This window comes from Corvus brachyrhynchos, unplaced genomic scaffold, assembly GCF_000691975.1.
Source record: "Corvus brachyrhynchos isolate BGI_N302 unplaced genomic scaffold, ASM69197v1 scaffold10, whole genome shotgun sequence".
Lineage (NCBI taxonomy): Eukaryota > Metazoa > Chordata > Aves > Passeriformes > Corvidae > Corvus > Corvus brachyrhynchos.
This window is the reverse complement of record NW_008236180.1, coordinates 3598260-3608692: the sequence shown is the minus strand read 5'-3', so window position 1 is coordinate 3608692 and position 10433 is coordinate 3598260. Positions and strand designations below refer to the sequence as shown.

The window sequence follows — 10433 nt, the reverse complement described above, 5'->3', positions numbered from 1 at the left end:
TGGCACCAGCTGCCAGTGTGGCCTTGCCACCGATGATTGGCGCAGCCTGACGCCCGTGGAGGGACACCCATCAGCCACGACCCGTCCTGACTTGGCGAAGCGGGTGCTCGGCGGGACAGGGAGCAGCGGCAGGTAGGGCTGCCGGGGTTGTCATCCCCCTTCCATTGCGTGGGAACAGTCAGGGGATCTCTCTTGCTCCCCAAAAAGTGACAGTTTAAAAACACCGTCTGAGCCGCAGTGCTGAGAGTGGCTCGTGGTTGGACTTGTGTTATTTTGGGGGGCTTCCACCTGGCTGCAGGTCCCTCTCATCCCTTGAGCAGTTTCAGAGCCCATGAACAGCTGTCCAGAGCTCTTCTGGGGTTCATTTCCGTGCTGATGCCATGCCTGCCATCCTGGCAGCAGGATCACCCAGGGCTTGGAGGGGCAGAGAGGATGGGGGGGTTCTCTCTCCCCCTTCTTGGCACAAGCAGCAGTGGTGGCTGCAGTGCTGAGTTTTGAGTGATTCTATTCCGAAAGTTACTGAGTTTTGGAGAAGCCTTATCCTGATGGTGTTTCCAGGAAATTTTTAGAGGTGAGGAAAGGCGCTGCTGGAAGGTTGATTGTTCTTCTCCACCAGAAATACATGCAGGATCCGAACCTGCAGAGTTGGACCTCTGAGGGAGGAGAGATCTGCACAGTCTGGGAGAGCTGTTCCTGTCCTTCGTTAAGTATAATTGCAGGTTAATAAAGATGGGGTCAGTCTCTGCTCTCCGGCAGAGACACACAGTCCTGATTCCTCATCCCTCCTTGGGTCACCAGGTCTGTAATTGGCCCCTGGGGTGCATGAATGTGGCTTGGGGGTTTTCCAAAGCAAAGCCTGGTCTTTGAAGACTCAAGTGGAAGTGGGACAGGGGAGGAGGGGACACCGGCATGTACCTGGCACAGGTGGAATGTGCTGGGAGTAGCCACAGAGGCTGGAACTCAATGCTGGCATTCCAGACCCTGCCATGATCCTTCCAAGGTGCTCCTGCAGTAGGGATGGCTCCGGAGCCTTGGGCTCCTCCAGGTAACACAGGATTGAGCTCGAACTCTGCTTTTCTTCTTCCTCCCTTTGTGTTCTTTCTGCTTTTTCCTCCCTGCTGCTTCTTTCCTTTTTTGTCCAAAGCCCTTTGTTTTCTTCCCCTTTCCCTGCTCCCGTTTATTGCCAGTCCTCTTTATCCCAGCCTCAGGAGCAGGCAGAGCACTGCCGGGACATTTGTGGCACCACCTGGACACGGTCCGTTTGCAGTGGGGTGTCCCAGGGTGTCCTTGGCCAGGCTGTGCCTGGAGAACTGCAGCTCCCCCGAGTGCCATGAAATCCTCCGTCTGCAGTAGGGTGACAGGGATGGGACACACTGTGTCCAGAATGCCAGAGGTCTGAACTGTGCAGTGTCAGACAAACCGGCAGCTTGTTCCCACCATGGGAACATTCCCGGTGCCATCCCTGCACGCTGCTCTGGCGGCACCCACGGGGATTCCGGCAGCAGAGGAGCAAGGGAGGGGAAGCGGGTGGGGAAAGGGAGGAAAATGCTCCTGGGAAGCAGTCATCAGCTCTTTTGGAGATCTTCATTCCCCCTAGTGCTGCAGCTGGCACCTACCTGTGCAGCTGGCGTGTCCTCACTGCTCCATGCTGTCTCGGTGGCCCTGAGGCAATAAGAGTCTGTCCCCGTGTCTCAGTGGTGAGGGCTGGCTGAGGTCCCACCATGCCCCTGCCATCCTGGGTAGTTGCCACCCTGTTCCCTGCTGTGCTACGAGGGCACTGCGGTGATGCACAGAGCTGGTGGCCGTGCAGCCGAGGAATGCAGACAGCTCGACACATGATGGTGCAGATAATTCAAATTAAATTTTAATCTAGCATGAATTAATACTGTGGCATTAACATTTCTTCATCAGTACCAATTACAGTACATTAGCAGCTACTGCTGGAGAACACAATAGTCTCTAATATGCGTCATTAATGTGTAACAGATCCCTCTGGGTCATGCCTTCCACCCTAGATAAAAGCAGCAAGGGAGGCAGGCAGGGGCTTGCAGCCTGTACACCCCTTTGGGGCTGGCTCTTACTCCGGGACTGTCATGGTCCCAGTGGCACCGTCATCCTGTGGCACTGCAGCTGGGGTTGGCACTGGCCCCTCCAGCCTCACCCAGGGTCAGGTTTAGCATTGCCACCCACAGAGCCCCTCTCCCAGCTGAGCACGGTGTCCTCGTCCACAGAGGCCAGAGGCTCTGTCACGGCTCCCAAACGGCTGGAGGACAGCGAACGTGGTTTGCAGGTAGGCTTGAACCCGAAATCCTTCTTTTTTCCCCTTTCTCCTGATGCAGACTTGGTGGGTGGGAGGGAGGGCAGAGGAGGCTGCACTGGTGTGGGGTACAGCAGCCTGGGTTGAGTCCACACTGGTCCATGGCACCACCCCATCCACTTCCCACCACAGCTCTGTTTGCTGTGGTTCCTTTCCCCAAGGCCATGGGGAAGAGCTGGTCATTCATCCACCTGTGCCACGCAGACGTGGCAATCACAGAGAAACCCAATGCTGGGGAAAAAAGGGACTTTTTAAGAGAGATGGAGAGGATAGATGGGATGGAATCGGGATGAGGTGAGATGGATGCTATGGTGGTCCTGCCCACAGTGACTTGGTGGCCCCCAGGGACTGGCTATGGCTCAGGGCTTGTGCCAAGGACCAGGCTGCAGCCAGGGTAAGGGGTCACATCTTGTGGTGTCCTTGCCGGGAGCAGCAGCCGGAGGTGAGTCACATGGGAATGGACACAGGCACAGGTCCTCGTGTATGTCCCCAGGAGCAGCTCACAGGTGGACGTGGTAGGTGCCCAGTGCCTGTGGAGTGGTGATGGGCCCTCAGAGCTGGCACAGGGATGGTGACAGGCTCTGTGCTGTCTTCCCCTCTCCAGGCAGTGTCTGTGGAGTGAGATGGCACGGCAGGCACTAACGCTGGCACTCTGCCTGTCCCTGTGTGCGGTGGCATCTGCCGACTGTGTCACCCAGTGTTCCCTCTGCACAGCCCAGACCCGCGGCACCGAGAGCAGCGTTCGGCCCCTGGTGAGTGCCAGCACCACACGGATATGAGCCAGGGAGCCACAGCAGTGGAGTGCAGGGTGCAGGGTGGCAGAGCTGGGTGGCACCTGGTGTGGTGGTCATGGGCACCCCAGGGTGCAAACTTCGGCTCCACACTGAGCCGAGAGGGCGCGGACCCCTGGGCTTGGGGTGGAAACACGCCCAGGGTGGGGTGGGAGGAAGGCAGGGGGTCACCCCGAGCACCTGGGGCCGCTGTGGCCGCTGTCTTGCAGATGTGCCTGTGGGAATGCCAGGGCTTCTTGTCACCCGGCCCTCAGTGGGAGATGTGCAGGAAGGCGCTGGAGCTCCTGGCCCCACTGGTGGCCCTGGCTGAAGGGACAGACCCGTCCCCACAAGAAGCAGAGGAGAATGAGGCAGAGCCGGAGCAGGATCTGGGCCCTGCGGAGCTGCCGCTGGCACCGGTCAAGCGCTATGGGGGCTTCATGAAGATGATGTCCAAGGGGAAGCTGCTGTCCCTGCTCCGCGAGAATGCTCACAGCAAGGGAGGCCTCAGCAAGAAGTTCGGGGGCTTCAGCCCCAAGCCGGGGGAGCGAGCGGCCCCTGAGGACTACCCGGGGCCGGCAGGTGATGGGGATGAAGAGCCCACGGGTGCTGGGGCCGAGGGGCAGGAGCTGGCGCAGCTGCACAAGCGCTACGGGGGCTTCCTGCGCCGCATCCGGCCCAAACTCAAGTGGGACAATCAGAAGCGCTACGGGGGCTTCCTGCGGCGTCAGTTCAAGGTGATCACGCGGTCGGACGAGGACCCCAGCGTCTACTCAGAGGAGGTCTCGGACCTATAGAGCCAGGCATGGGATGGCAGGACCACGGTCCCCACATTGCCACCCTGACTGTGCCACCCACCCCAGCCCCGTCCCCTGCCCAGCCTGGTGTGGCTGGTGTCACCCCTGCCTCATTCCCCCAGGGGACCAAGGGTCCCATCCCCAGTTGTCCCTCTCTGGTTCACTTGCCCATCCTGTGCATGGAAGGGACAGTGCCACTCCTCCAGCTGCTGGCGGTGTGGCTGTGGCCCAGCCCAGGGCTCCCGGGGGCATCTTGCTGGGCACACATATCCTCCATCCTCCCGTGGCTGCTGGAGCACAGCACGGTCTGGAAACCATCACAGACTGATGATGGCCAAGGCAGTGGCCTCTGAGCAGCAGGATGAGCCAGGGCAGGATCAGGGAAGCAGCTGCCGTGGCCATGGGCAGAGGTGGCTGGCAGAACCACAGCACCATCACCGGGGGCTCAAGCAGTGCTGAGCCCAGCCCCTGCTCCCCTCCCCCAGCCTCTCACAGTGTCCAAATAATCCCAGCACCCACCTGGTGCCCCTGGACTCCCCCTCCAAGAACGACCTCAGAGGCAGGGGCCACCCCATGCCCCAACACCCAACCCCTCCCTCCCCCCCGCAGTCAATAAAAGGCAGATGCCAACAAAGCTGAAGCCATGCTGGGTGCTGAGCGTCCTCTGCAGGGCAGAGCAAGCACCCCAAACTGGGGTGCCCAAGCAGGCCAGGGGTGCTGGCTGTGAGACCTGCAGGCAGGACGTGGTGCTATCCTTCCTGTGCCATGGGTGCCAAAAGGAATGTGGGACCCCATGCACCTCTGGAGCCATATCCTGGGGGTGACATGGCCATTGCAGCTGATGAAGTGCAGGGCAGGGACGCTCAGCCTGGTGCAGGGGCACGTAAGGTGCTGGCAAAATACCTCCTGCAGCAGTGCTGGCTGTGAGACCTGCAGGCAGGACGTGGTGCTATCCTTCCTGTGCCATGGGTGCCAAAAGGAATGTGGGACCCCATGCACCTCTGGAGCCATATCCTGGGGGTGACATGGCCATTGCAGCTGATGAAGTGCAGGGCAGGGACGCTCAGCCTGGTGCAGGGGCACGTAAGGTGCTGGCAAAATCCCTCCTGCAGCAGCAGCCAGGGGAGGCTCCCTGGGGAATCACAGCTGCTGCCCCAGCTGGGAAAGGGCAGTGGGCAAACCGTCCCTTTTCTGCTCATGTGTGACCCCACCAGCAGCCGCTCAGTGCTGAGGAAGCCCAGCCTGGGCAACAGCTTCCCTTTTGAGTGTCAATGTAGCCCCACACAACAGTTCCTGGCTCTGGTGAGACAGTTCATGTCCCAGACACAGCCCAGGCACCAGCTCCAGGTTGAAAAGGGGGGAGGTCACTGCAGAGCACTGGAACACTCAGCTCACCCACAGCACAGGCTGGAGCCAGCACAGAGCCTGCACTCCAGTTTGGGCACCTCAGCTCCAGTTCAACTCCCTGCACCTAAAGATGCAGCCAGGCCAGCCCCTGGTCAGTCCTTGCCCGTGGGGTGCACTGCTCCCTTATCTCATGGTGCCCAAGGGAACCAGCACCACAGCCCTCACCCCAGCCTCGACCTCCTACCTTCCTCTTCCCTCCCTCCAGAGCACACTACAGGGCTGTGCAGGATGAATCCCCCCTCTCCTCCTCCCTGCAGGACACACAGACCCCCAACCTCACCCTGCAGCCCCAGTACGGGTGACAAGGTGACCTCCCTGAGCACAGGGAGACGCTGATGTGCAGGAGCAGCACAGGACTTTTCACTTTTATTATAAAAATATCTTGCAAGCAAAAAGAAAAAAAAACAAAAACCAACCCCAAAAAAGTCTGTACAAGCAGTCACATTGCTCCCAAAGCACTCCCAAGGACCCCAGGTGCCCCCAGCCCCCCACATTTCCACTGCTGCAGGAGCCAACACAGGGTGAGACTCCACACGGTGGCCCAGGAAGGGGACAGATAGAAGACATTTGTCCCCATGGGTGGGCTGGGGGGAGCCTGCCTGGCCCCCAAGACAGAGCTGGGAGGTGGGGGGACATATAAGCCTCTTATAAACTCTGTAGGGTTTGGGGGGTTCTTTACTGAGGCCTCGGTCTTAATTTTGCACATCTTAGTCTAGTGTTAAGTACACAGCAGTACACCCACGTACAACACAAAACATTGGGGGTTTCAGCTCTAAAAATTAACAGTTACATGTCAAACAGTCAAAACATGTTACACGGTACCTGCAGGGAGCTCCCGGGGGGAGCCAGGCTGGGGGGGCCCTCGCACGCTTTGTACAAGCCTGGGGCAGCGCTGGTGGGTCCCAGTGCAGGGCAAGGCTGTGCACAGGAACATGATGATGATGAGGAGGATGCTCGGTGCTGGGGAGCCAGACCTGGAGCTCCCCTGGACGGCGGGGTGGGGGCCTCGGCTCAGTGGTGTCTTACAGTGTAAGATGTAACCAAAAGTATGTATTCTATCACCATCTGTTAAAACCAGGTGGGGCAGGGTTCTTTATCTCTTCCATGACACATCCCTGATAACTCCCTCCGGTTCGATATCTTCTGTTAATGAGCCATCAAGCCTCACTGCACGACTCATAAAATTACATCATCCCATCGTGGGATGCTCCGCCCAGGGGGAGGAACCGAGCATTCCTAGCTGGATATAATCTGGGGCTTGGAACACCACAGGCAGCCCTGACCTACAGGATTCCCAGAGGACAAGAGCTACATAGCCACCAGTGGATCTTCAGAGGAAGACCAGACCCTTCCACAGGATCACTGCTTCAACAGAACCACATTTATCACATCAGGAGGACCGCAGCTACCACTAAATCAGACTGCTACCACCACCCCGACCAACAGGCTGTCAGGTTGTATCCTGACTCTGTCAGTGTTTCTGTACTACTGCATTTATTTTTGATTTTTCCTATTAAATTGTAGCTCTGATTTTGAGTCTCTCATCAAACTAGTACAAATGGCCTTTCAGCCTCTTGGCCTTGGGGCGAGACGGAGGTCCCGCAGAAGGGACACTTGGGAAGAGAGGCAGACACTTCGGTCCTTCCTTTAAAGCCAGAGTTTGGTGTCCAGGCGTGGTGGCAGAGCCCCAGAAGGCAGTGTGGGGACCCTGCTGGTCCTGGGGAGCCCAGGGCCAGGCAGTGGCATCCCCATGAGAGCTGGTGTGGAGGCACTGTATACCTGTCCCCTCAGCCCAGCCGGAGCTTCCCAAGGAGCTGCTGCTCCGCTGGCTGAATCTGCATGCAGGCAAAGCCGGCACACTGAGGTTGAGCAACCCCTGATATGGGGGTCCTGAAGGGATGGAGCTGGCAGCCCCAAGACCAAACTGGCCCCAAAAATCATGTCTCTCTGGATGGGAGAAGACCCCCACAAGTATTGAGGGCTCCATTTCCATCCTAAAACACAGGTACCGCAGCGCATCTTCACATTGCTCCCAGTGCTTCCAAGAGAACAGTCACAGGAGGAGCAGAGCAGGTCCCTGCAGGACACGGGGTCCCAGCAGCCACTGCTCACTTCCTGGTGATCTGGACACTGGCATACTCAGAGCCGGCCTCCTCGGGGCGCGGGGCCGACCGCTTGGGTGCCTTGCTGAGGTGCACCATGTCCAGGTCGGCATAGGTGAGGTTGTCGTCGCCGTTGGGTGCCTGGTTGGTCTGGATGCAGGCATACTCCGACTGCTGGCTCATCTCCACCATCCGGCGGATGGTCTTCCTCTCCTTGTCGAAGTTCAGGTCCGCGTAGGTCAGGTTGTTGGGGTCAGATTCCTGTGTGAGGCACAAAGAGTTCCTCCTCTGGGAAGATCCCCCTGTACCCACAGCCCTGCTCTGGAGTCAATCCCACTGCAGCTCAGCCCAGGATGCCACAGTCCCTGCCTGTATGGGGGAACCATGCCAGCAGCCACCACCCTGCAGCCATGCTCTACCCCATACTACAGCTTCAAATCACAAGCCACCCTGTCACCCTGTTCTGGCTTCAGAGCCACTGACACAATGCCAGAGCCATCGCTGAAGACACTCCATCCCAGCAGGGCCAGTCTGCCCAGTGATGCCCACGTGGGAGCTGGCAGAGCCTGGGTGGGACGGACAGATTGCTGCTGATCACGACTTTGCTCGTAGCTGCGTCACCAAATGCAAAATAACTCCACAAATAGCCTGGCTGGCTATCGCACAGCTGGTTCTCCCGGAAGCACCAACCCAGACTTTACTGGGAGGAGGAGGAGGAGGAGGAAGGAGGGTGAAGGCATAAAAGATGCTGCGAAGTAGCTACCCTCTTCCTGGGGCAGCTTCTCTTCCACCTCCAGCCACAGCCTGGAGACACTGAGATGTTCACTGGAGAATCACCACCCTCCACTGGAGACACTGAGATGTTTCACTGGAGAACCACCACCCTCCACTCCCAGCTCCAGTGGCTCCCAGCCACTCTCCCTCCCCAGTCCCAGGATGACCCACCTGGGTCGTGGCCTCGCTGCTCTTCTCTGGCTCATGTAACCTGGAAGGAGGGACAAAAACAGTCAGACGGAGCATCCTGTTGTCTCTTCCTTAGTTACGGAGCAGCTGGGGAGGTCAGATGCAAGCCAAGGTCCTTGCAGCTGCACCCAGCAAGACAGGTCCTGAGCATTGGCTCATGTGCTGGTCCAGCTGCCTGTCTGCTAGCCAGAGACCACCTCCCACCAGCCTGCTCAGCCCCACCACAAGCCAAAAATCCCCCTAGGCACAGAGCCCCCAGATGGGCAGAGCCTGTGCCTCTGCCGTCCCTTTCACAAGTTTTGGGGATACAGCTCTATCCCAGTCCTGAGGGACTCTGTGGGATGGAGGTGTCCAGCTCAGAGTTCCCACAGGTTACCCAGTGAGTAGAAGAGATCTGCACTAACCTGGCAGACGGCGAGCTTTTACCTGCTGGAAGAGAAGTAGTTTAGGAAAGAAGTAATTCAGAAAATAAGACAAACGCCCCATTTCCCTGGGCACAGAGAACACACGCAGAGACTGCTTCAAGGACATGGACACATCTTTTCCCAGAGGCAAGTGCCTGCAATTCCCTGGAGTTTCAATCAATTTCTTTCAGGACTGCTCCTAGGGGAGCACAGGAGGTGCAGGACAGGGGTCAGACCAGGCAGAGCTTTTCCTGCAGCCTGCAAACAACCTGGGCAGGTCTATCCATCACCCCATGGGGCAGGACCTGCAGCTGCACTGCCAGAAGTTATTGTCCAATGGGGCAATGTGAAACCCATGGGAAAGAGAAGAAAAATGGGGCTGGGAGCAGGTGCCTCCCTGCCACACACTCGGCTCCCTTACCCTTGATCTGCTTCGTCCGGATGAGGTACAGAATAGCTGCCACCAGCAGGACCAGCACAATGCAGACCACGCCCACCACGATGTAGATGAGCATATCGTCTGAAACATCAATGAAAAGGTCACCATGGCCCAGGAACGTGGTACCTCCCAGTCCCTGCAGCCTCACAGATGGGATTGGCACAGTGATGCATGAAGCACCAAGGAGGACAGCTTGGTGCCTGCCACCATCACATCCCCCAGCCCCCTGATATGGGGATTTGGTCCTTCAAACACATTTTGATGGGGCTTTGAGCTTCCTCAGAGGGTGACACCACACAGCTGCCCTGGCACCCCATCCCAGCAGCTCTGACGCACCCGTATCCATCTGGGACCCCTTGCTCAGTCCCCCCTGGGCCGGGTTGGAGATCCACAGGACGGCTGAGTAGTTGACAGGGGCCTGGGCATCGTGCACCACCATGCAGGTGATCGTGGACCCGTTTTTCTCCTCCGTCGCTTGCACCTCCACCTGGCGTCTCAGCTCGAACAAGCCCCGGGGCAGCTCCGATGGCCGGGAGATGTTCTCCTCCTTTATCTCAATCCCGTTCTCCAGCCAGGAAACAGACATGTTTGCTGGGTAAAACTCCTTCATGTGGCAGGTGAAGGTCACGGTCTTGTTCACCTCGACGGGGCTCGGCTCAGCACGCACTTCGACACTGGGGGGAACTGGGAAGAGAGGCAGAGCTTGGTGTTTGGCATCTCCAGCTCTGCTGCCCACAGGGAGCCCTGTCCCTGCCCCAGGATCCCCTGTCCTCCTCCCAGGGCCCCCAGCCCCACAGGAGAGGGACACCCCAGTGCAAGTCCCCCAGCCCTCACCTCGCAGGGTCCTGCTGAGCTGGTACGTCCCACGCAGCGGGGCCGGCAGCGTGGAGTGCTGCACCTCACAGATGAGCTGCGAGCGGACGTCATCCTTCTGCAGGGTCACCATCACTGTGCTGGACACGTTGTAGGATTTCACCGGCTCTTCGGTGACCTGAGGCGGCTGAGCCGTCATGGGGTCCTTGTTCTTGAACCATTTCACCCCAATTTCTTTGGGAAGGAACCCTCCAGTCGTGCAGGTGAAAGGCACCGACTGCCCCGGCATCGCTCTCTGCTCAGGCCCGGACACGAGCGGGGGGCTGGGTTTGGCTGTGGGGAGAAGCACGGGGCCATCAGACCAGGCTCTGCCCCCTGCCCAGCCCCGGTCCCTCCCACGCGAGGGGACCCTCAACGGCAA

General features: G+C 58.7%; 2 protein-coding genes across 6 annotated transcripts in view; one reads left to right on the top strand and one right to left on the bottom strand.

Moving 5' to 3' along the window:
* Positions 1 to 6: 6 nt before the first annotated feature.
* On the top strand, positions 7 to 4524 carry PDYN (prodynorphin). Of its 4 annotated transcripts, XM_017733757.1 has the most exons (5): positions 7 to 132; positions 617 to 1045; positions 2232 to 2290; positions 2922 to 3069; positions 3318 to 4524. In XM_017733757.1, the coding sequence occupies exons 4-5, from the start codon at positions 2941 to 2943 to the stop codon at positions 3882 to 3884; spliced, it is 696 nt and encodes a 231-aa protein (XP_017589246.1). In that variant the 5' UTR covers positions 7 to 132; positions 617 to 1045; positions 2232 to 2290; positions 2922 to 2940; the 3' UTR covers positions 3885 to 4524. The 4 variants fall into 4 exon arrangements, with proteins under 4 accessions (XP_017589246.1, XP_017589239.1, XP_008632552.1 ...); XM_017733750.1 differs by lacking the exon at positions 617 to 1045; XM_008634330.2 differs by lacking the exons at positions 617 to 1045; positions 2232 to 2290.
* Positions 4525 to 5644: 1120 nt separating this feature from the next.
* Positions 5645 to 10433, bottom strand: part of LOC103617661 (tyrosine-protein phosphatase non-receptor type substrate 1) — a 27811-nt gene continuing 23022 nt past the window's right edge. Inside the window, exons 3-8 of one of the 2 annotated variants that reach the window (XM_017733642.1) lie at positions 10034 to 10345; positions 9536 to 9883; positions 9182 to 9280; positions 8761 to 8785; positions 8339 to 8378; positions 5645 to 7654 (exon numbers count right to left, since the gene is read on the bottom strand). In XM_017733642.1, the coding sequence (XP_017589131.1) occupies positions 7400 to 7654; positions 8339 to 8378; positions 8761 to 8785; positions 9182 to 9280; positions 9536 to 9883; positions 10034 to 10345 (1079 nt within the window). In that variant the 3' untranslated portion in view covers positions 5645 to 7399. The remainder of the gene's footprint in view (positions 7655 to 8338; positions 8379 to 8760; positions 8786 to 9181; positions 9281 to 9535; positions 9884 to 10033; positions 10346 to 10433) is intronic. The other variant, XM_017733644.1, reaches the window with a different exon arrangement.

What these genes read in the sequence shown, in the direction of transcription:
- PDYN (XM_017733736.1), top strand. Translation starts at nt 2,672, where the DNA reads ATGGCTCAGGGCTTGTGCCAAGGACCAGGCTGCAGCCAGGGTAAGGGG. An exon ending in GCAGCTCACAGGTGGACGTG is followed by an intron (nt 2,833 to 2,921) that starts GTAGGTGCCCAG and finishes TCCCCTCTCCAG; the next exon opens with GCAGTGTCTGTGGAGTGAGA. An exon ending in AGAGCAGCGTTCGGCCCCTG is followed by an intron (nt 3,070 to 3,317) that starts GTGAGTGCCAGC and finishes GCTGTCTTGCAG; the next exon opens with ATGTGCCTGTGGGAATGCCA.